This window comes from Andrographis paniculata, unplaced genomic scaffold, assembly GCF_009805555.1.
Source record: "Andrographis paniculata isolate CXL003 unplaced genomic scaffold, ASM980555v1 Contig56END, whole genome shotgun sequence".
NCBI lineage: Eukaryota > Viridiplantae > Streptophyta > Magnoliopsida > Lamiales > Acanthaceae > Andrographis > Andrographis paniculata.
The window spans coordinates 1,688,761-1,713,792 of record NW_026137591.1 but is presented as its reverse complement, the minus strand read 5'-3'; the positions used below and the strand labels follow the sequence as shown (position 1 = coordinate 1,713,792).

The 25,032-nt window shown below is 33.9% G+C and overlaps 3 protein-coding genes across 3 annotated transcripts; all 3 read left to right on the top strand.

Moving 5' to 3' along the window:
* The first annotated feature begins 2,110 nt into the window (after positions 1–2,110).
* Positions 2,111–4,496, top strand: LOC127256615 (E3 ubiquitin-protein ligase WAV3-like). The gene is made up of 2 exons (XM_051282726.1): positions 2,111–2,326; positions 2,904–4,496. The coding sequence occupies exons 1-2, from the start codon at positions 2,111–2,113 to the stop codon at positions 4,494–4,496; spliced, it is 1,809 nt and encodes a 602-aa protein (XP_051138683.1).
* Positions 4,497–10,528: 6,032 nt separating this feature from the next.
* LOC127256729 (uncharacterized) lies at positions 10,529–11,464 on the top strand. The gene is made up of 3 exons (XM_051282878.1): positions 10,529–10,942; positions 11,079–11,279; positions 11,387–11,464. Exons 1-2 carry the CDS (start codon positions 10,601–10,603, stop codon positions 11,094–11,096), a joined length of 360 nt encoding a protein of 119 aa, XP_051138835.1. The 5' UTR covers positions 10,529–10,600; the 3' UTR covers positions 11,097–11,279; positions 11,387–11,464.
* A 12,114-nt stretch (positions 11,465–23,578) lies between these two features.
* On the top strand, positions 23,579–24,248 carry LOC127256614 (zinc finger protein JAGGED-like). The gene is made up of 2 exons (XM_051282725.1): positions 23,579–23,805; positions 23,906–24,248. Exons 1-2 carry the CDS (start codon positions 23,579–23,581, stop codon positions 24,246–24,248), a joined length of 570 nt encoding a protein of 189 aa, XP_051138682.1.
* Positions 24,249–25,032: the final 784 nt, after the last annotated feature.

The window sequence follows — 25,032 nt, the reverse complement described above, 5'->3', positions numbered from 1 at the left end:
CAAATAGAGAAGAAACTTACCATAAAAAAATCGGCATTAAAAATTAGCAGTTGCTCTTCACTTGCTCATCATTGGTGAAATTGAATGAACAAAGATAGAGTTTGGATTGGCACAGAGTTTCACATTTTTTCTCATCGTTGGTGTCGAGATTGTTATAATATAAAACTGAAATTCTTTATTTCAATCCTAAGAATACACACATATTTATAGTAATATACAAATCGTCAAAATAAGACCAGAATCTTATTAACTATCATAAATATAATAATATTGCTTCTAAATATAAACTTGAGTTTATGACAGAAAAAGATATAGCCGAGATCTTCTACGTACGAATTTGAATTCGTCAAGATTGACCGAAAGTGATCTAGGTAGAACTCTCAACAAAGGTCATCAACTCGATTAGGGCTCTTCAAGTTTGTTGTGGTTCTCGGGTGAGTAAGCGCATTCAGAGGAGTGTGAAATAGTATTTTTGTGTATAAATGATGTGTTTTTGTAATTTGGTGCAATTGGACCAAATTGCAATGATTCTATTTGCAATTTAGACCAATGGTCCTAAATTGGAAAACAAAAGAATTATTTATATTTATTTATTTAGTTATACTGCACATCATCATCGGAAAAAATCGCCATATGGCCTGCACATCAAGTCGGGGTGTGCCCCCATCAGCTCCGGTGTGGTCGGTGATCGCACCTGTCCCTCATGTGATATTTTTCGGCACCGAAGAATAGAAATAATGTTAACATTTTAGTTATTCTCCTTAAATCAAATACTCATACAGTGATGTCAAAAAATGATAATTGAACTCTCAGTTAGGGATAAAAATTACTTATTTTCCAATGTTAAAATATACGCTATCTGTCCCACATAATTTATTCCTATTTTTCATTTTTGTCCGTCTCATCTAACTTTTTTTTTCTATTTTTGGAAATATAATTATATACTTTAATCGCATTTTAAATTTTAAATTTTATAATTTTTTTTTAATTTTAATTAAATTATTTACTTATTTTAATCTTAATCTAGAATTATTTTTACTAATACATTTCTTAATTACTTATTAATTATACTTTACCTTCCGTGTCTACAGTAATACACCAATATTACATGGGACGGAGGGAGTAAAAATTAAGGAACACAACACTTTGTTCTCCCGAACAGATGTGATTCCCAATAAATAATAATAAATAATACTCCCTCCGTCCCGCAGTAAGGTTGCCATTTGATTTTTGCGTCATTATAGTTGACATTAACAATATCCTTATATTTGAATAATTTACTTTAAAAATATTTGTATTGGTATTATAAGAGACTAATAAATATATTCTTGTCTTTTTTTTTTTTTTCCTCGATTTGTACTACGTCTTAATATAATAATTAATATTCAAAGATCAAAATGTAAGAAGCCAATGGCAACCTGGGACAAAGAGAGTACAAAAATCTTTTTAAAAAAAATTAAAAAATTAAAAATTAAAAATTTCAAATACTCAATTGCACAAAGTCAAAAAATTTTAAATATTCAACTGAAAATAATATATTATCGTACCATACAAAAAAATCAATCCATGTGAAAAAAGGCTGCGTGAACTGAGCCTTGACATGATTTAAAAGAATATAATTAATTAATGCAAAATATTATATTTTCGAAACACCAAATTCCTCTAATTCAATTCTATATTGTGCTTTTTTTTTTTTGGTCTATATTTAAAAACTTGAGTTTTGTTTATATTTATTTTCAAATCAGTTTTGTATTATTTGTTAACCGTGTTTAAAAAAAATAATAATAATAATCCATCGAATTAAATAATAATTAAAGTTTGTGAATATTTCAGATAATCAACATTTTAGGGTGTGTTTGTTTGGGGATTGGATTGGATTTATATTATTTATTTAATTTTTTTCCGCAAAAACATCAAATCAAACACCTATTTTTAATTTTTTATATTATACTAAAAATCAATTTTACATTCAAAACATCACGTCAACACTTATTTATATCACATCATACAACTATTCAAATTCAAAATTTTTACTATTCAAATTCCAACTTAAAATCCAAACCCCCAAACAAACACACCCTTATATTAATCCAAAATCGTCAGGAATGAGATGTTTGCTTATAGCAAGTCTGGTGATGATCACTGGGGTTGTTATTCCAAAGAATCTTCCAAACAAACTGAAAGTTCTCTACAAGAAGACAGACACACAAGCAGACAGACTGACTACGCACATCATCGAGATCCATTAATGGCTTCTTCATCAAGCAGACAGACTGACTACGCACATCATGGAGATCCATTAATGGCTTCTTCATCTTATCGTGCCGTAAGTTATCTTCACTTTCGTTACTTCCCACTCTTATCTCCATATCTGTTTCTTTCGATCTTGATAATTTTCAATACATTCTATCCTTCTTCCAACCTGTTCGATCGTTTTCTTAGGTTTTTTGGGGGGTTTGATCTTCAAGTGCTTCTTGATGTGATGTAGTTGCTGAAACTGTAGTTTTCCATGAATATTTTTTCGACATTCTTGATTTGGTTTGCACATTCAGTCTGACTTATCTAGTCTCAATGCAATTCGTTTTCAGTTCCTTTTTTCGATCGGAATTCGTTGTCAGTTTCTTGAGAATATGGTGGAAAGATTGTATGTTGCAATTTTCTTGAAAGCCTGCCAATATGATTACAACAATCTGTTTTTAAGTTCTGTCGAAAATCTTGATTGCATTCGACACAACTCGGCCTGACTATTCTTATTAAAACACAATTTATTTTTTGATTGCCTAAGAATATTGTAGCTTGTTGCAGTTTTCTCACATTTGATTGCATCAAGCATGGCTTTCGTTCGAATGCAGGTTAATTTTAGCCGTATGTATATGCTGATTTCATGTTGCTAAATGTTGTAGCGGAGAAAATATGATACTGAGCCTCCATACATTAAGGACGACGAATTGCTGCCCTCGGCTATTTCCATTCCGTCGTCTTGCTTACCGAAGATCGATGTCTTGGCCATTCCCCAGTACCCGAGTGTCATTGCATCAGATCCTCCAGAAAGGATTTCGATTCTTTTTAGGATAAAGGCGCCTTCAATGTCAGATTATCCAGATTATCATCCCCTGAAGCGTGCTGCTATCGATCTTGTCCTAGTACTGGATTTTAATGGATACATCAACAGGAAATCATTCGACCATGTCAGAAAAGCTGTTGGTTTTGTTATTGATCAGTTGAGTTCATCAGACCGCCTTTCGATAGTGTCGTCTTACCCTAAAAATAAGAAGGTTTTACCCCTCTGTTTAATGACCGATCAAAGAAAGGAAAACGCCAAACAAACTGTTAGTAAACTTGTCTTTACGAAAGGTCCAATTGACGCTGTGAAAGTTCTAAGGATGGCAGCTCGGGTGCTCGAGAAAAGGAGATATAAGAATACAGTCGCATTTGTTATGCTCTTGTCTGATAGGAGAGATCATTGCATCACATGGAATCATGAATCGAGTAACCGAGAAAAGGCTATAGAGTACTTGGATAAGTTACCATATTCGATCTATCCTCTATTCTCAAAAGAGATGAACTCTAATTTCTTCAAATATGACATCTTTCCGGTTTATGCCTTCGGTATTGGTCCATACCACGAGCCAGTTGGGCTGCACGCACTATGTTCGGCAACCGGAGGGACTTACTCATCGTTGGAAACCCCTGAGCTTCTCCCAGACGCAATCGCCTGTTGCCTCGGAGGCCTTCTCAGCGTTGTAACCATAGAATTTAGTCTGACGTTTAAACAAGGAATGGTTGATGTTAAGATTCTGGAACTCGAATCCGGGGACTTCTACAGTATCATTCGCGATACGGAAGGGACTTCAGCCGATATCAAAGTGGGGAACCTATTCGCCGACGAGGTGAAAGAGTTTCTAATCGAAGTATCACTCCCTACACGTGAAATTGATGTCCTTCAAAACGAATCGATCCTAACCTTTCTCTGGGCGTACAAAGATGCAGTGACATACAGCGGTACAGAAGTCCAATATTGTCATATTGTAAACATAGACCGAAAACTACGTTTGCCGTGGCCTATGTCTCACTACGAAAGCAACGAAGTTAAGCGACAGAGTTTATGCCTATTGGCTGCAGAAAGGATTAACGAGGCCTTAAATATTGCCCAAGCTAGTGAAGTGAAAACTGCGAGGGAGTTTCTATCGATTGTAGGATCAGACATAACCGAGATAGGTTCTGTGGACAGCAGCCGTAATTTGTGTCTTTGGATTTTGGATGGAATGCGCGAAGTAGTTCGAAGAATGAAGGGAGGTGAGGTAGCATTTAAAAGAGGCGGGCACGCATATGTTCTATCGATCCTGAGTTCTTACGACACACAAAGGACCACGATTACTGGCAGCCCAGTCCCCGGCACAGTCGATCTCCAGAATCATCCATTCCAGACACCCAATACACTTGAAATGGTGAGGAAGTCGAGATTCGCGCAACAAGTTCACGGCATTCGTAGGTAATGTTAGTTCTTTGTGATAATCGTAGAGTCCTTTTATTCTTTTTTCGAACTCCTTTCTTTAGCATTTCAGTTGATGCTTTTTTGTTAGACACAAAATGAGATGTCTCAGCTAGTTAAGGCATTGAAATAGCATCCAAGTCATGACTTAGATCGTTTCATCTTGTACCTTGTTTCTTGTCTTTGATATATCTCCAAGATCCTTGTGCTTAATTTTTGTTAAAATATATATTATATTTACGGTAGTTATTTTATTTAAGAAATTCATAGGATTCTTATCTTATTCAGACGATTTGTATAAATATATTAGTATTCTTACGATTGAAATACATAATTTTAGTTTTATATTCTAACGATTTTCACTACAAAAATGGATATTGCAATGGATGGGTTCTAGGGCCTATAATCTTTCTTGCGGGACAAGTTCATCTGTGTCAAATCATCCCTACCTTCATAAATATCATTAAAAGGCTCCAAAGTTTTTCAAATCTTTTTATATGTATACATATATAATATTTTATTTCAAGAGCTTTGCAAATATTTTATTCTACTTGTAATTATACGTATAATATAAATTAAAGTCTTAAATTTCCAATGTTTTTGAATATATTTATTTTATTTTCATTTCCAGACCATCTTTCCTCTTTGTCGGCAGGATCTCCTCCTCCTTCAATTCCTTCCACTTTTTCTTCTTGTTCACCGCTTCCACCTTCTTCTTCTTCAGACTGTAAAGCAGAGAATGGCTTAACTAATTGGTGACTAAACCTAATTAATCAATTTTTAAGACGAGAAAACAGCAACAGCCGAGTGAAAATATATAGAGCAGCTGCCCCGCAGTTCTAGCAACCAATGCCGCACATCCAATGGAAACAATCTGTTTTGTGTCATCTAGAGAGACCGTTGCAATAATTTTATTGGACTGATTGTCGCGAATAATGGAGAATACATTGTCAAACACAATATATTACCCACTTGAGATCAATTGTCCGAGACTTAGCAGATTATGGGCTAAGGTTGTGGAGATGTCTAACATCACCTTGTATTGTATTGATGCAAATTGTTCCTTTTCCTTCCAAGTGCATTTCTTTTCCTTCTCCAAGTCGAACCACTCCCTTTTTGCATTTCATCACGTTCTTTGAATAGAGATTTGACACCCGACAAGTGGTTCGAGCAGGAATCAACCATAAATAAGTTGCTCGGATCCTTAGCTTCTGTTAGAATTTTGAGGAAAAATATGAAAATTGTATTATGACAACAATAAGAGCTTACAAGACTACATATATATAGTGGACTCGTGCCTAAACTAAGATAAATAATATCAAGAAATATCTAAATCTAACAGCTTCTTTAGTAAAATTTGCTTGTTTTTGTTCATCCCTCGTTTCAATCCAACAATCAATATTTTTGTGCCTCATCTTGTTGCAGTCTGTGCACTGAATGTTGTTTCTAAATTGGTGTGGTTCAAATTACTTACCTCTACCTCCGCTATGTCTTCGTCCTCGAAACCCAAATATCTTTGTTCCCAGCATCACAAATTACTTCTGATAGGTATTCTTGCAAAGATTGCTTGTCTTTCATTGCCAAAGCTTCGAAATCACGACGAAGGGTCTGCAGTTTGATAGTGATTATATATCAACACTTGATTAACACATGAAACATAATTTGATTAAATAATGTCAAAGTAGGAAATTCAAATAAACTAATATTAAAATAAGTAAAATAAACTTGTCAACACTTGATTAACACATGGAACATAATTTGACATACTAATTGTTTATATGAGACATAACACTTTGGTAACTAATTATAGTCTGCATAGTAACAATAATTACCCAAAAAATAACTAAAAACTCGGACTAAGAATTTATTTATTGCATTGGTCATTGTAATCCAATTCTCAATTTCTTTATACCAAAAAATAATTACCCAACAATTTGAAGTAATTATTTATTTCCAATAATTCAAAGAGAATTTATACCAAGTAGAATGATGCTTTGTTGCAAAACATGATACACTTGTCATGAACAAAATCAAGTTCATGGGTGGAAGAGTAAAAACTAACCAACAATTTATTCGAATCTTTTTAAAATGAATATATAAATGTGTTTGGTATTGTTTGGATGAAAATTCGGCGAATGAAAATTTAAACTTAAATAATAATAATAATAATAATAATAATAATAAAAAAGTGAACAAAGCCAACAAGTTTATTAGTAATTTCTAACTGAATTATACCGGATTTCCATAGATCATGATGTTTACGGAGAAGAATTGTGAGATTACAAAGTGATGCAATCTTGCAAGTTTTTTTTCCTTTATTTTATTTTATTTATTTTTTATGTCTATTTGTGATTGTACTGGCAATAGAACAAAATTTGCACAGTTTGAACATAATCTGCATCTTTCATTCAAAGAACCATAAAAACCTTCTTTAAGAAATTTGTCTTGAAAATTGTCCCTACCCTAACCTTCTCGAGGTTGACGGTGATGCAGAGGGTTTCAAATCCCAAAATATTTGCAACTATTGTAATAAAAACTTCAGAAGCAAGTAAATATTGGGAAGACACTAAAATGGGCACAAGCTGGAGAGCTATCTAAAAGAATGTCAGCTAACTTTAGGAAGCCCATTTTGGCTATTTTCTCAGGGCTGGCCTACCATACACTCCCGCAATGGGGTTTGCCTTGCCCTTCGCTGGTGCTTACCACAGATACCTTGGATGGCCGTACCATTTCCCCCTTCGGTTGTGCTGCCGCCTCCGCCACGTCCACACCCAAGATTCAATAATCACTTCCCGGGACATCCTTTGTGGGGGAGGGATGCTGTCCCTTTTTCAGGGATTGGATTCTTCTTCGGGGTGGATCCAGTGGCAGTAGGGCTCGGCAGGAGGGTGGGTCTGCCGCGGAAGCACCCAAGAATTATGCCAAATATCACCTGGATATTGACGATTCTGGCCTTGACTTATCTCTTAAGTTGTTAGTTGATGTCTGATAGTTTGTGGCATCGTAACATCTAATAGAATTCATAGCCTCTAATGTAATTGTAAATCAAGCGCACTTGGATAAGAAAATGTTTTGGAAGATTTGAATGTGAAGCAAGACAAAGGCATCAACATCTTTGTAGATAATCAAGGTACAATTGTAATTTCTCATAATCCTATCTTTTATGGAAAAACCAACCATTTCCAGATCAAATTTTATTTCTTAGAGAAGGATTGGTTGGCTAAAAGTATTGCAAAACTAATCCGCAACTAGCTGACATACTAACAAAGCCTTTATCGAGAAGCAAGTTTGAGTTTCATAGAGAGAGACTTGGAGTTTAAAGGATTCAAAGCAAAGAGGAGTGTTGAGTTTGTGTTTAGTCTGCTGCTGCAACCTTTATTTTTTTTATTTATGTTTCAGTTTTTAAAATTGTAGACTACTTTGAATAACTTAGTTAGGGTTGTTCCTAACTTGGATGTTAGTTATTTAGATTCTTTTAAAATCTCTTAAATAAAGGAAAATCAGAATTCAGATTCTCAATTTTGTTTCTGCTTCCAGTTCGTAAAATAAACCAACAATATGAGCCATTTATTAAACTAGAGGCCTGAGCAAGATCTCTTGTTCCTTCCAAAAGCCGCCGCTATTTATATATTGTTGCTGTTGAATGTATACGGATTTATTAATATATATTTTTGTTGTTGAATGTGTGGTGCATGTGTCACAATATATTTTCCCTTTCTTAGAAGATTGTGTTCTTTTATGTCTATCTTTGGCGGACAATAAATTACTATTCTTGAACAACTTGAACTTAACAAATTAATGAGAAACAAATAAGCTCATTTCATAAATTTTTTTGAGAAATTTATAGTTCCTAATTATTTGTTTTTGACAAAAGTTGGATTTCGAATTATTGTACTGAGGTTCCTCCACATATGAGGCAATCATATCCCCATAATTTTGAAGTGTTCACTATGTTCCACACGAAAAGGTATTACAAGGGCGTTCCTGAGTGTGCATGGCTCTACGGAGAAAATAAGTAATGGACTTCTTATTTAATAATTTTTATATATAAATAATATAAAAATAATACATTTAAATAATTTTTATTTAGTTATTTATTTTATTCGAAAAATACTATTTTAAATACTTTATTCTTTTTATTTGTATAAAATTTGCAGAATTAGATGTGCATATACAATCAAAATCAAATTTGGATGAATACGATAATTTGTGCATAATTTAATTTAACATAAGAGAGTTTCATGCAATAAATAAAATACATTAATTTGTGCATAATTTAATTTAATTTAATTAATTAATTAATCATATTTGAATTTTGATTATTTTTGAATTATCTTATATAATTAAACTAACCTAAAATTGTGGCCCACTTTTCTCCCATTAAGTCTATCACATTCAAAATATACGTGAGAAGTGGCAGAAAAATCGTGATGGACGGTTTTTCTTTTGATTATAAATACTCTCACATACGGGTTACTAAACCTACTCTCAGAAAATTAGAATACACCATCGCTATTTGAGAGCCAGGGTTTGGCAACATCATCCTAGGGTTCCACGATCTGGCACTATCTTCGGAGGTTTCCAAAGTTTGGCAACATCCTCCCAAGGGTTCCAAAGTCTGACAACACCGTCTTCCCACGGCTCCAATTCACGTTTTGCTTGGAGAAGAGAATATCGAGAATAAATCTAATTTTTAGCAATGGCAGGAGGTTTGTTTAAATTTCGCTTCCGCTAACATATTTGATTATATGTTTATTTTCTTACATTTGGTATCAGAGCTTTTTTGTCTCTGCCTTGCTTAGAATTCTCTTCTCATCAAATTCTTGATCAAGATTCGCTTTAAATTCTTATTTGAAAATATTTTGGTTTTCTATTTTCAACAATTGTTTTGCGATATTTTCTAGATCAAAATCCGATCCTGCGATTTGAGAAAATTTCATTCCTTGAGGAAAATTTTAAATTTTATTTTGAAATTAATTTATGCAAAATATTAAATTTTTGAATTTTCCTTGCGTTTCGATGGAGTGTTCAGATTCTTCTGTAATATTTTATGTGCACTTCATATCTGTGTCGACTTGTATGCGCAATTAATTATTCGAGGAAGCTTTTCGGTGTTGAATATATGAGATGATATTTATCTGCAATCGAAATCAGATTTGTATGGTTTTGTTATCGATTGTGGTGTTTTTATACAACCGAGTTGCGGCGCACACATGTTAATTAATTTAGTAAAATCCGACATGTTCCTATGCGCATTAATGTATCTGCATTCAGTCCGAATTTCTAATGATGTCATCCAGAATCATATATATATGTTATTTGCAAATATGGATTAATGGCAAGTGAAATCATTCTAAATCCATTCATGAAAATCAATTCTGCAAACCTGCATATTATATTTGTTATGTTTTATTTATTTATTTGTATATATAGCAGCTAATTGTATTTTGAATAAGGATGAATCATGCTGCGTTGCTGAATTATTATTATTATTATTATTGTTATTATTTTGCATATATCTGCACTATTTTTTTTTTAATTGGAGCATGCTGATGGTATAAATATGATTTATTTATGTGAACTTCAGTCTATATATTCATGATGTTTGTGATTTATTTTAAATTTTATTTAATTGCGGAATAGCCACAGCATCCTCGATTAATTAAAATTTTGTTCATGATTTATTTGAAATCACATTAATGGACATCAATTGTAATTATCATGTACGATGTGATGAGATCTACCCACAGGAGTCTCGTTATATTTGTACGAGTAATTAGGATAAAATATCGAGTTGTATTTCTTAATCTACCCACAGGAATTGAGAAAAGGAACACAATTTGATAGTTTTATTGTAAAGTTTTTGATGAAATCTAATTGAGTAAAACTTTAGCCCACAGGCAAGTTTTATGTCTCTAGATTCATGTTTTAACGTGTTTACATTGGTAGAACATGTAACTTATTTGTCTCGATTATTGATGAGCATGTATGTTTAATTTTGCAGCATTTAATCCTATGAATTTCTCTGACATTAAATGTGATATTCCTGAATTGACTGGTGATAATTATAAGATCTGGAAGGAGAGGATTCTCCTTCATTTAGGCTGGATGGACATTGATTATGCTATACGGAAAGACGAGCCGCCGGTTATTACTGAAACCAGCGAGCCAGATGATGTGGATCTTTATGAGCGATGGGAGAGATCTAATCGTCTTTCCATGATGCTCATAAAGACTAAGATCTCTGCTGGTATCCGTGCGTCTGTCGATCAGCATGATAATGTTAGAGAGCTTTTGAGGGCTATCGATGAACAATTCGTCAAGTCTGATAAGGCTCTTGCCAGCACATTGATCATTCAGTTCTCCACCATGAGGTTCACGGGTGCGAGGGGTGTGCGCGAGCACATAATGCGCATGCGGGACATTGCGGCGCAGCTGAAAAGCTTAGAGGTGACCATGTCTGAGACCTTTCTTGTCCATTACATATTGTGCACTTTACCTCATCAGTACGGTCCATTTAAGATATCCTACAACACACATAAAGATAAATGGTCCATTAATGAATTGATGACCATGTGTGTTCAAGAGGAGGAGAGACTACTGATGGAGGAAGGTGAGAAAGTAAACCTAACGGTCCATGGCAAAAAGAGAAAGCATGACACAAAGGGGAAGGGACCTGTGCCAGCTGAGCGGGTTATAAAGAAGGAGTCTACGTGTTTTTTCTGTAAAAAGAAAGGACACATGAAGAAGGACTGCATTAAGTTCAAAACCTGGCTCGAAAAGAAAGGTATCCCTTCTGCATTTGTCTGTTATGAATCCAATATGGTTAATATTAATTATAACACATGGTGGATTGATTCTGGTTCTACAATCCATGTTTCCAATACCTTGCAGGGTATGGAAAGCCTAAGGAAACCAATGGGAAGTGAACAGTTCATCTATTCCGGTAGTCGGATGCGTTCGCCTGTGGAAACCATTGGGACGTGCAGTTTAGTGCTGAGTAGTGGTTTTGTTTTGAAGTTGGAAAAGACTTTTTATGTTCCTAGTTTTTCCAAAAATTTAATTTCTGTATCGAGACTATCATGCTTGGGTTTTTCGTTTCACTTTATGGATTCTAGTTTTGTTTTGGATTTTGAATCTAGAACCGTTGGTTGTGGTGAAATTAATGATGGTCTTTATTCGATCAAATTGAAAAACGACACTACTTTTGATTCACTGCATGTCACAGCTGGTTTAAAGCGATGTGTTATGAATGAGAACTCATATATGTTGTGGCATCGTCGATTGGGACATATCTCAATTGACAGAATTAAGAGATTAGTGAATGAAGGGATACTTGGTACCCTGGATTACACTGATTTTGAGACTTGTGTTAGTTGCATTAAAGGCAAGCAAACTAACAAGTCCATAAAGGGTGCACAAAGGAGTTCGAATCTTTTGGAAATTATTCATACAGACATTTGTTGTCCAGACATGAATGCAAGTAATCCGAGATACTTCATCACCTTTATTGACGATTGTTCACGGTATATGTATCTTTACTTACTTCATTCTAAGGATGAAGCTTTAGAAGCCTTTAAAGTTTTCAAGGCTGAAGTAGAGAAACAATGTGGAAAACAGATCAAAATCGTCAGATCTGATAGAGGTGGTGAGTACTATGGCAGATACACAGAAAATGGACAAGCTGCCGGTCCATTTGCTAGATTTCTTCAAGAGAATGGGATTGTTGCCCAATACACTATGCCTGGTTCTCCGGACCAAAATGGTGTTTCAGAACGAAGAAATCGAACATTAATGGACATGGTGAGGAGTATGAGGAGTAATGTGAAACTTCCTCACTTCTTGTGGACAGAAGCGCTAAAGACGGCTGCGTATGTATTGAATCGGGTACCAACCAAGGCTGTCTCAAAGACACCTTTTGAATTATTCAAGGGTTGGAAGCCGAGTTTGCGACATATACGTGTTTGGGGATGCCCGTCTGAGGTGAGAATTTATAATCCACAAGAAAAGAAGCTAGATCCGAGGACTATTAGTGGGTATTTCATTGGATATGCCGAAAAGTCTAAAGGATATAGATTCTATTGTCCGTCTCATAGCACTAGAATTGTGGAATCGAGAAATGCGAAATTTCTCGAGAATGACTTGGTTAGTGGGAGTGATCATATTCCAGATACTCATTCTGAAACAGATCACTATAAAGATCAACCTACTAAGCTGAGTGATAGATTGATTGTCTTTCACGCTCCTCAAGTTCAAACGCGTGTTAGACGATTAAGTAATGAAGTTCCACAAACTGATGAAAATGATCACGTAGATCAAGTTGTTAATGAAGAACATCAAGAAAATGTTGAACAACATGCTGTTGAATCAGTTGGTCAGCAAGTTCTTCGTGATAATGATGAAACAACATTAAGAAGATCTACACGAGTCAGAAAGTCAGCTATTTCTAGTGACTTCATGGTGTATCTTCAAGAATCAGATTACGATATAAAAGCCGCAAATGATCCTGAAACGTTTTCACAAGCCATGAATTCTAAAGAATCCGATTTATGGCATAGTGCTATGAAAGACGAGATGGACTCTATGGCATCAAACAAGGTATGGGATCTTGTCGAGTTGCCTGATGGTGTAAAAGCCATTGGATGCAAATGGGTCTTCAAAACCAAAATAGACTCTGATGGCAACATCGAACGACATAAAGCAAGACTTGTTGCTAAGGGATTCACTCAAAGGGAAGGAATCGATTACACCGAGACATTTTCTCCGGTATCTAAGAAAGATTCCCTCCGTGTGATCATGGCATTAGTAGCTCAGTTTGATTTTGAGTTACATCAGATGGATGTGAAAACAGCATTCCTGAATGGTGACCTAGAGGAAAAGGTTTATATGAAACAACCTGAAGGATTTACCTCTAGTGGTGGAGAAAATTTAGTTTGTAAGCTTAATAAATCCATATATGGATTGAAGCAAGCCTCCCGTCAGTGGTATTTGAAATTTCATGATGTTATCTCTTCATTCGGCTTTGAAGAAAACGTCATGGATCACTGTATATACCAGAAGGTTAGTGGGAGTCATATTTGCTTCCTTGTGTTGTACGTGGATGACATTTTGCTTGCAACTAATGATAAATGGATGTTACATGAGGTGAAACAATTTCTCTCAAGGAACTTTGATATGAAAGATATGGGAGAGGCATCTTATGTCATTGGCATTAAGATCCATAGAGATAGAAATCGAGGCATTTTGGGTTTGTCTCAAGAAGCCTATATCAAGAAAGTTCTAGAAAGATTTAATATGAAAGATTGTTCACCAAGTGTAGCTCCCATTGTGAAGGGTGACAGGCTCGATTTGAGTCAATGTCCGAAAAATGACTTTGAAAGGGAACACATGAGCAATATCCCTTATGCTTCAGCAGTAGGAAGTCTTATGTATGCTCAAGTTTGCACCAGGCCTGACATAGCATATGCTGTTGGAGTATTAGGGAGATATCAGAGTAATCCAGGTGTTGACCACTGGAAAGCTGCAAAGAAAGTGATGAGGTACCTTCAAGGTACGAAGGATTTTATGCTCACATATAGACAAACTGATGTGCTGGAAGTGATTGGCTACTCCGATTCGGACTACGCTGGCTGCATTGACACTCGGAAATCCACATCGGGTTATGTGTTCATGTTGGCTGGTGGGGCCATCTCTTGGAGAAGTGCGAAGCAGTCTATCACTGCTACTTCCACTATGGAGGCTGAGTTTGTTTCATGTTTCGAGGCTAGCTCGCATGGTGTATGGTTGAAGAGTTTCATATCCGAGCTTAGAGTCGTTGACTCTATTTCCAAACCGATTAAGTTGTACTGTGACAACTCTGCTGCGGTATTTATGGCTAAAAACAATAAGAGTGGGAGTCGAAGTAAACACATCGACATCAAATATTTAGCCTTAAGAGAACGTGTCAAGGAAAATAAAGTGGTCATTGAACACGTTAGTACAGAGTTGATGCTTGCTGATCCCCTAACTAAGGGCATGCCACTAAAGAGTTTCAGGGATCACGTAGCAAGTATGGGACTTGATTCTACAATGTAGTTCATTTGCACACATTGTTATTTGAGACTCTTATTCAGTTTGATGTTTTCTCGCTTTATTGTGCACATATTTGTTTATTATTGAGAAAACTCGCTTATGTTTAACCCGGAATAAATATAAGATTTATTCATTAAGTTGTGAATTTAGTTTGAGATGCTTGACATATCGTGATACATGGAAGGTAACATTCGTTTATAGAAGACCTACCGCCATGATTCGTATGTAAGGTTTTTCGTTATGTTGTGATAGTTTGAGTGGGCCAAGTGGGAGAATGTTAGTTTAATTAATTAATTAATCATATTTGAATTTTGATTATTTTTGAATTATCTTATATAATTAAACTAACCTAAAATTGTGGCCCACTTTTCTCCCATTAAGTCTATCACATTCAAAATATACGTGAGAAGTGGCAGAAAAATCGTGATGGACGGTTTTTCTTTTGATTATAAATACTCTCACATACGGGTTACTAAACCTACTCTCAGAAAATTAGAATACACCATCGCTATTTGAGAGCCAGGGTTTGGCAACATCATCCTAGGGTTCCACGATCTGGCACTATCTTCGGAGGTTTCCAAAGTTTGGCAACATCCTCCCAAGGGTTCCAAAGTCTGACAACACCGTCTTCCCACGGCTCCAATTCACGTTTTGCTTGGAGAAGAGAATATCGAGAATAAATCTAATTTTTAGCAATGGCAGGAGGTTTGTTTAAATTTCGCTTCCGCTAACATATTTGATTATATGTTTATTTTCTTACAAGGCAATCATATCCCCATAATTTTGAAGTGTTCACTATGTTCCACACGAAAAGGTATTACAAGGGCGTTCCTGAGTGTGCATGGCTCTACGGAGAAAATAAGTAATGGACTTCTTATTTAATAATTTTTATATATAAATAATATAAAAATAATACATTTAAATAATTTTTATTTAGTTATTTATTTTATTCGAAAAATACTATTTTAAATACTTTATTCTTTTTATTTGTATAAAATTTGCAGAATTAGATGTGCATATACAATCAAAATCAAATTTGGATGAATACGATAATTTGTGCATAATTTAATTTAACATAAGAGAGTTTCATGCAATAAATAAAATACGGTGTATTTCTTATATTTTTACTAAAACATAAGGAGGTATTTTATAACTCACCGTTAGTTATTTAGCTATATAATTGACGTGATTCTTTAGCCAATGTGCTTATTGTAACTCTTTTGTTGTATCTAAGAATTTCACATCAATCCTTGTTGAATTAGAAAAAGGGATTTTGTTGCACAAGTTTATTTTTTCATATTTTGAAGGATTTTTATTTAAAAATGATTGATCTAAATATTATTTATGAGGTATAAGGGTCTTCCGACATATAAAAAGATCTAGAAGCCATTGAGGTCTTTAGGGTAATTAGCTTTTGAATGAGTGATGACTGGCCATGATGCATAAAAAATATAATAGTAAAACTTGTGTTTATGACTTATAATTGGCGAAAAATATAAAATAAGATGAATTCAAAGTCTTATTAACCCTGGTTGCATCAAATATAGATTTTACTATTTCTAATAATGAGACTTCAAGTAGCTTTCAGAATTTTAAGTTGTCAGATAATTCAAGGTAATACTTACAATGAGTCTATGTTGTTGAATGTGTGAAGTAAAGCATAATTGAATTAGCAAGATTTAACTATAATTATAACAAAGTAATGTAAAATGATGTCTAATTAGTAAATGCATGCAATGGTATTAAGGTCGCGAATAGATGTGCATGAGGCGTATAGTGAACTAGGTGGCTCAGTAAGTGATGAACTTTGTTCTTTTACCATGAATTAGCAACAAGTTTTTCCAAAAAAAAAAAAGAAAATTGATATACTACACACACATATTATTTTTATATTACTTGTACAATTCTTTATATATCACATAAAAAATATTCTTTCAAACCAAAACACAAAACAAACATACCCTACATTGGTACCCTCCAAGGCTTCCTAAAGGTTGTGGACATTCTTCTCCTTAGCCCTTTCATGTTTGTGGGCATTTTGTTACCCTTCAAGGTTTCCTGAAGGTCTCAGACATTCTTTTCCATAGCTCTTTCATTCTTGTGGGTATTTTGGTACCCTCCAAGACTTCCTGAAAGTTTTGGACATTTTTCTCAATAGCCCTTTTCATACTTGTGGGCACTTTGGTACCCTTCAAGGCTTCCTGAAGGTTCTGGGTATTCTTCTCCATAGCCCTTTCATGCTTGTGGGCATTTTGATACCCTTCAAGACTTTCTGAAGGACTTGGGCATTCTTCTCCATAGCCCTTTCGTGTTTGTGGGCATTTTGGTACCCACCAATGCTTCTTAAAGGTCCCAAAATTTTTTCTCCATAGTCCTTTTGTACTTGTGGGCATTTTGGTACTCTTCAAGGCTTCGTGAAGGTCTTGGACATTCTTCTCAATAGCCCTTTCGTGTTTGTGGGTATTTTCGTACCCTCCAATGTTTCCTGAAGGTCTTGGACATTTTTCTCCATAGCCTTTCGTGCTTGTGGGCATTTTGTTATCCTCCAAGGCTTTCTGAAGGTCCTGGATATTCTTCTCAATTGCCCTTTCATGTTTGTGGGTATTTTCGTACCCTCCAAGGTTTTCTGAAGGTCTTGGACATTTTTCTCCATAGCCTTTTGTGCTTGTGGGCATTTTGTTACCCTCCAAGGCTTTCTGAAGGTCCTGAACATTCTTCTCCATAGCCCTTTCGTACTTGTGGGCATTTTGGTACCCTCCAAGCCTTCCTAAAGGTCTTGGACATTCTTTTCCATAGCCCTTTCTTGCTTGTGAGTATTTTGGTACCCTCCAAGGCTTTCTGATCGTCCTAGACATTCTTCTCCATAGTCCTTTAATACTTGTGGGCATTTTGATGACCTCGAAGGCTTCCTGAAGGTCCCGGACATTCTTTTCCATAGCCTTTTTCATGCTTGTGGATATTTTAGTATCCTCCAAAGGTCTGTGGTTTGATGATCATCTTCTAGTAGTATCTGCAGCCATAATTGTGTTCAACACGATCTCCCTTGCTGTCGAACTTGTTAGGTTTAGAGTTAGTGTTTACGGGTGTTGGTGATGGTGGTGGTTGGTCGTGGTGGATGGTCCATAGGTAGGAGTAGGGATAGTTTCTCCGGATAGAGTTTATAAGTGGTATTAGCAGAAGATGAAATCCTTGTATATATAGGAAAACGGCTAATGGGGAGCCATTAGCCCCTCTGGTTACGAAATTATTAATTAAGGTTTTATCACTTTGAATTAAATTCAACGCGGACAGCTCACTCGATGTAATTAAGATTATTGATTTTAAAGCAACAAAATTATTTTAAAATATTGAATAATAGTAAGCAATTAAAGTCTAACGTCCACCTACCCTTTCCTAAAAGGTAATAAAAAATGTGGTTGAGGAATTAATTATAGTGCCTTTATTGAAGATGTTGTTATTATCTCTTATTAATTAACCTCAAATTAGTAAGTTTCCGTTAGTCTTTTATTGCTAAATGATTTTCAAATTTTGAAACTAATTTTATTGGTTTTTAAAATAATAATCTTAATTACAACGACTCAATTTTCACCGTCAAAATTAATTCAAATCCCGGATCACTTTTTTAACAACTATTAAAAAAGAGTAAGTCGTTGTTAGTCTGTAATTTCCAATTAATTTTGATATTTAAAAATAATTTGTTTTTTTTTTTAAATTAATAATCTTAATTACAAAAATTCGACTAACTCACATGCACCTTAAAGAGACTTTTGAATAGACACCCATCATAAAATTACCCCGACCACGCTTAACTTTACAATTCTTTCAAATGAACTTCCGAAAAGGATGTAAGCATTGTTTGCTATTTGTAATCTAATCAATCTATTTAACATTTACTCAACTCCACGTGCCGTGGAGGATGATTGCCTCCCCATAAGCCATTTTAGAGTTTTATCTTCCTCTAACACCAATTAGAAATCATATCCAAAAAATTATTCATATCACTATCTATGAAACACCCACCATGGTACTAACACCACCAAACTCTAACTCTAATCCTAACAGGGTCATGGTGAGGCTTAGTATGAGGCCGGGACTATTGGGTAATCCGTCAAAAGTTAATTATTCAATTCATAGAAAACTTAAATTTATATTCGGTAAAATAAAATGCAGGTAGGTTGAATAGTTGTTTTAATAATGTGGTTTAGGATTGTAATGCAAGTAAGCTACAAGTGCTCAAAGGTCTTAGAGGTGGTCATGGGCTTAGGTTTGGGCTGGGTGAATGATTGACTTGAAGAGGTCTATTATGCTCCAGAGTGTAATACCTGACTCAGTAATGGAATCATCTCATTAGATATTTAATGAGTTTAAATGTTTTAACCATTGTCGATATGTTCAATTTGATCGGATACAGATTTTTGAGTTGTTATTTTTTGTGAGTGAATTTGATCTAAATAGATAGTCCTTCGAATTATCGTTTCAATGCCATTGACAGAGAGTCAATTGAATATTGGACAAAAGAGATATCTTCAATTTAGTAAAATGTTATATGGTAAGAGTTTATACCACAACTGTTAACTTAAAAAATTCACCGTAAATTGTGTATTGATTTAATTGATTTTAAATTTTACAGATAGATAGTAATTTTAGTTATCTATCAGTTGTCTCAAACACGAGGTCAATCAAAAGTTGGACAAGTGAGTTACAACCCAAAAAATATCTTAATGTCTAGGTCGTACGGTCACCTTACGGTCGAAAGATTTTAAAAAATGTGTTTTGCATATTTTGATGAATTAAAAACCCTTCCAACCCTAATTTCTCCCATATTTAGTCCTCTAACAGTGAATAAGGTTCATAGGAGGTTAGAAAATCACTCTATTCCATTCCAAGTCGATTTTTACGGTAAACCTTTCAACTAATTTATATTTTTGGATCTCGTTTCCATTCCAAAGTATTATTCAAGGCTTGATCCTCTTTTAATGGCGTAATTTCAGTTTGAGAATGGATTTTTTGGGTTCATGTTAAATTTTTCTTGGTTTTGGTTGGTAAATGATGTATTTGAACCTCATTTTCCATTTACCGATTAAATTTGATGTCAATTTTAAGAAATTGAGTTTAAGTGCGATTTTTCCCAAATTAATTTCTAACTTAGGGTTTTAAACTTAATTTGGAATGTAGGAGAGTTAATTGATGGGAATTTTCACATATTATTGCAATTGGACCTTAATTATACAATTTGAGATTTTGAAATTGTAGAATCGACGTCGTTTGACCCATGCTCTGATTTTTCAGCCTTGTTTAAATGATTTTTTACTTGAAAATGATTTATAAAGGTACTCTAAAACGTTGTGAATGATTTTGGTAGTTGTTGGATTGGGTTGGGATCATTTGGGAGCCCTGTGTGTGATTTTTTGTCTAAGTTATTGAGTTTTGTGCATTATTGTTGTTTTATGTTCGTGTCTTTATTGTGGTTTAACCTTGTTGTTTAAGATTATCCGGAGGTCCCGAATGGCTTGGGGTTGTTTCATGTTTCCATTAGGCGAGAAAAGTCTAAGGTTAAGGCAAAGGGTTAAATAATGTACGTTTGAAATGAATGGACCGTTACGATTATGTCTTAGTTTTTTGTCTAAGCTTCTTAGTGAAATGGACGATTTGATTGATAGGGAATGCATGGTAATTACACTTTATTATATTTCATGTTGTTTTGAACTCTGATTATAACAGGATGTTTGGTTTAAGAAATTCAACTCCAAATTTATTTGAGATTCAAAAAGTAATGTTGGCACTTAGGGTGCTAAGTGCTGATAATTCTACTCTGTCAAAGTAAAATTTGCAAGGTTTGAACAAAACCTGCACGTTTCATTCTAAGCACCATAAAAACCCACGCTACAAAAAGTATCTAATTACCTACAATATTATTAACTACGAAATATTTTTGAAGTTAAAAGGTGTTATTCAGCAATAAACTTTAATTTTACAGCTAAAAGTAAATTATATACTACAAAATTAATTGTCTCTAAAATCTTTTTGCTAGATTTCTATCTTTATGGTAAAAGGGTTTAGATAGAAAATTATTTTTCATAGCTAAATCCAGTTGGCTAAAAAAATCATGCATATTTTGTTGTTAAAACTCTTTTATTATGAAATCATATTTTTGTAGCTATATATCTTTTCTTAATTTTCATTGTAAAAAACTTATATTTCGATACGAAAATCATATTTACCGCCAAAAACCTTTACTGACGCTGTATACGCGATTAAATGAGTTTCATCACAAAATTCTTTTTGCTGTGAATTCATTATCTTTTGGTATAAAATTTTTTGTAGCTAAACTTCAAGTTTTTAACTATGCCAACACATCATTGCAAAGTAATGACATCAGACATTTTTCTACTTAACATGTATTTTTTAAAACTTTAAGTACTTAAGTTATCATTATTGTGAACACTACAAGAAAATATCATTTTTGTAACGAGATTTTTCCGTCTTTAAATTCACTTTTTCCGTTACTAATGATATTAGAGACGGAATTAATGATGGAATTACGTTAGCTACGTGATCTTTAGTGACGGAATTCCGTTACAAATATACTATTTTTTTTGTAGTGTGATAAGTTTTTTCAGAAAAGCTTTGAAATTTGTTTGGTAATTATACCTGTTTTTACTATCGTAATTCGTAATAGAAACTTTGAAAAAAGAAAAACCCATGCCTATGGCTCAAGGGCTAAAACACTAACATTTTTCCATATTTTTGGTCCATTCATTTCCACAAAGGTTGTCCCATAAAAAATCGTAATCTCCAAAGTTGTGCCATACATTTGCAGCACATTGTTAAAAAATAATGCTTAATTTTCTAAACACATACCTGAAGCAGTGACCAAGTTACAGCAACGTGAGTTCCTTGAGTTTGCCATAATAAAATCAAAAAAATTTAACATATCTATAGGACACAAACATGCATTAAGTGATTAAAGTGTTTGAATAACAATTTAAAAGGATAAAAATCATAATTTATAATTGATTATAAATATCTTCTTGAATTTGTTAACTTATAGTTTTAGATAGAATAGTTCTTTTTTATTAGTTGGGTCATTTCGGAAGAGTTGTGTGAATTATGCTTAATATTGAACAATGACACAAAATAAAGAAAAAGTCAACAAATTGTTTCCCCCAACCTGTCTCACCTCGACCCAACCAGATTGAAATTAAATAAGACACAAATCGAGTCTAAACAGATCCAATCTTCTTTTCTGATTATTTTCTTCGAGATGATAATGTGCTTCTCCAAAAATTATGTCCCTTTTCTCTCGCGATCAATCATGGTTGTTTCCTTGTCCTTAAGTTCTGATCTAGTTTGCTGAGATTCATTAAGGTATATTAGTTTCCTCCTTTTTCGGGTCTATCCATTCTTTCACCCACTATAAATATGTGTTGTGGGTTTGGGAGGATAGAGAACTGCGACATGTGTACTTATATGTGTGTGTGAAGCAGCAGACTTCTGCTTGTCTTCACCCGATAATAAGAGCCACAATATTTCTTGTTACGTGCCTGTTGATTTTTGGTTCTACATAATGTATTCTTTGCGTGAATCATTTAAAGGTTTCTTGGTTATTGTGTGCTAGAAATCTCAACAATCGACACTTCGTGTGTCACCTCAAAGGACAACTTGGAGTATTTTGGTGTAGGGATGGCTGTGATATGAGCCTAACAAATCGTTCGATAAAATTATTGCTTTATATTCTATTTTTCGTTAATTTCTTGAATTTGATTCTTTTTATATTTTTTTCAGCTAATATATTCTTGTCTAGAATTTGTGATTCCAGATAACCCACAAATCCAATTGATCAAAATCGAATGATACCTTGAATAAACAAATATTGTATGTTTAATAATTACATTTGTAAACAATTAAAAAAATAGGGGAAAATTAATACGTAGATGGATGTTTGCAAATTGTATTTACCTAGGCAATGCATTTTGTTCACATGTTGAACAATTGTATATAAATGCTGAACGAAAAGAAACATATGTTGAACATCTTGTCATTATTCTTGAGTGTTAATTGAATAAAATCAAAAGTCAATTACCTCAATTGTTTTATTTACGATCGTGGGTATCGATCGACTTAATAGAGATGTCTTTATTGAGCATTGTATATCTTGAGCGTTCAACACTTAATCCAACATACTTGTTCTTCTCTATGTATGCCAATAAGTTTTTAAAATGTTATGAATTCTACTTACTATTACAGATGATACCAATTAAAATTTTTATGACAAAGACATTCTAAAATTCTAGATAATTGTACTAACATTCTTGAAGAAAACTTCTTTCAAATTATTGTTTAATATGTTTTAAATTCATTCTCTTAAAGTTGAACTAGACATTTGATATAAATTTTGATTAGAAAATAGGTTTTATACAGAGTTCTTTATATTTATGATTGATAATATTTAAATATTACAAAAATAATTATAAAAACTCAAATAAACTAATATTAAATATAAATATCAAATAATTTCTTTTCTATAATGATGTACTAAAGCTCTTCCTAAAACGTACTGAATGCATTAAGTGGTTTAATCACATTTCTAATTTCATTATACAAGAGAAGAATTAAGACCATATTATAATTTATTATTTATTTTTAAACATTTAAAGAAAAATTCAGTAATTAGTAAAAGATAACAACAATCTTTTTGTAAAGACACATAATTTATTACTCAACCAATTATTTATTACAATTAAAAAAATTAGTTGGCCAGTATATTTAATTTTCAGGTATTTTTTTTAAAAAATAATAATAGTAATAATAATTCAATGTAATTAGATAATATTATTTTTGACATATAATTCTTTTTTTAAAAAAAATATTTTATTAATTAAAAAATTTAGAATGGACAGATGAGATAAGTATTCATCCAGAAGCCTTTTTTTTTTTATAAATATAAGAGTGTAGTCTTCAAACATTACTTAAAAATCCTGAAAAACTATCCTTGTTGCCACCCTACGTCTACCTATGGAACACCTACCGGCTCCGCCGCCACCCTCCCAGAACCCTAATCTTTCCGAACAGGGAAGGGGCAACAACGAAGTTGAGGCCGAGGGTGATGAACGTGAATATTCTTGTAATTATTGTGAAAAGAAATTTAGGAGCAAGCAGGCTTTGGGAGGGCACCAAAATGCCCACAAACTCGAACGGGCTATTGAGAGGAATGCTCGAAACTTTCAGCAAGCCCCATTTGGGTACTTTTCATGGGCAACCAGTCATGCCACTTTCTGGGGCTTACAATAAGCCCCACCAGGAACAACAAATGCGTTTTCAATATCCTGGAATCCATTTCAGGGTTAATCCCGGCCCGACAATGCAGCCGATTCCTAACATGGCCCAACCATTTATTCCCCGGGTGACACTGCCGCCTCCGCCGCTACCACCACCGGGATACAATATTCTCTTTTCTGGGTCACACACTGTGAGCAGAAGTATTAACCCTTTTTTGGGACTGGGTTCTTCTTCTCGAGTGGACCCTCAGTTGTTTATAAGCCCTCACGCTTTTACCAGTGGACCCAGCAGCAGCACAATTGTGGCTCGTCAGGGTGGCGAGTTTTCCCCTGCTGTACCAGGTAATGATGGTGCAGATTACTCCGAGACAAACCATTCTGGCTTAGATTTGACTCTAAAGTTATGAAATAAATGGTCCGAATGTTTTTTGTGGCATTCTAATTGTCTCCATGACATGATGGTCCTGGCTTAGATTGACTTATGTTTGACAATTGAGTTATATTGTATGTATTATCTATTTTGTTCAGCTTTTTATTTGCCATGTGGAGTTTGAAAGGATTCATCACATAAATTGTTGGTCTTTTTTTTAATTAATTTTTCCAGTTTTATAGTATAATGTAACAACTTGTTAATAAACATTACATTTAACACACATATATATATTGTAAAAATCAATTTAAAGCTATTCACACAAATTGTTGTTCTCTTTGTTCTTTAGTTTTATTATCTTCCCAGTTCTTTAACTTTGTGACCGCTCAATTTTAGTCCATCAACATTACATTGTAAGTGTTAACGAAAATTTATGTTTACTTATGACTTAATACACTGAAACTAACCATTTATATAATTTTGAACATAAAATATGGTTCGTATTGTTGGAATTGGAATAATTCAAACAACAATTGCAAAGGAAAAATAGAATCAAAAGGTTTTTCTTATTATACCGTACAATATACTAATACCCAAAGAAAATACAAATACTAAAGAACAGAGAAGAAACTGACATCTTTACAAACCGACGCAATTTAGAAACTACTGAATAACATAATAATAATAATAATAATAATAATAATAATAATAATAATAATAATAATAATAATAAACACTTTGAATCAGGATTAATAATTTTTAACACTCCCCCTTGATTCAAAGTTGGTAACATAAAGGCGTGCGCGAAGTTCTTCGAATCT

What these genes read in the sequence shown, in the direction of transcription:
- LOC127256615 (XM_051282726.1), top strand. Translation starts at nt 2,111, where the DNA reads ATGTTTGCTTATAGCAAGTCTGGTGATGATCACTGGGGTTGTTATTCC. An exon ending in CTTCTTCATCTTATCGTGCC is followed by an intron (nt 2,327 to 2,903) that starts GTAAGTTATCTT and finishes TAAATGTTGTAG; the next exon opens with CGGAGAAAATATGATACTGA.
- LOC127256729 (XM_051282878.1), top strand. Translation starts at nt 10,601, where the DNA reads ATGGACATTGATTATGCTATACGGAAAGACGAGCCGCCGGTTATTACT.
- LOC127256614 (XM_051282725.1), top strand. Translation starts at nt 23,579, where the DNA reads ATGGAACACCTACCGGCTCCGCCGCCACCCTCCCAGAACCCTAATCTT. An exon ending in TTTCAGCAAGCCCCATTTGG is followed by an intron (nt 23,806 to 23,905) that starts GTACTTTTCATG and finishes AATCCATTTCAG; the next exon opens with GGTTAATCCCGGCCCGACAA.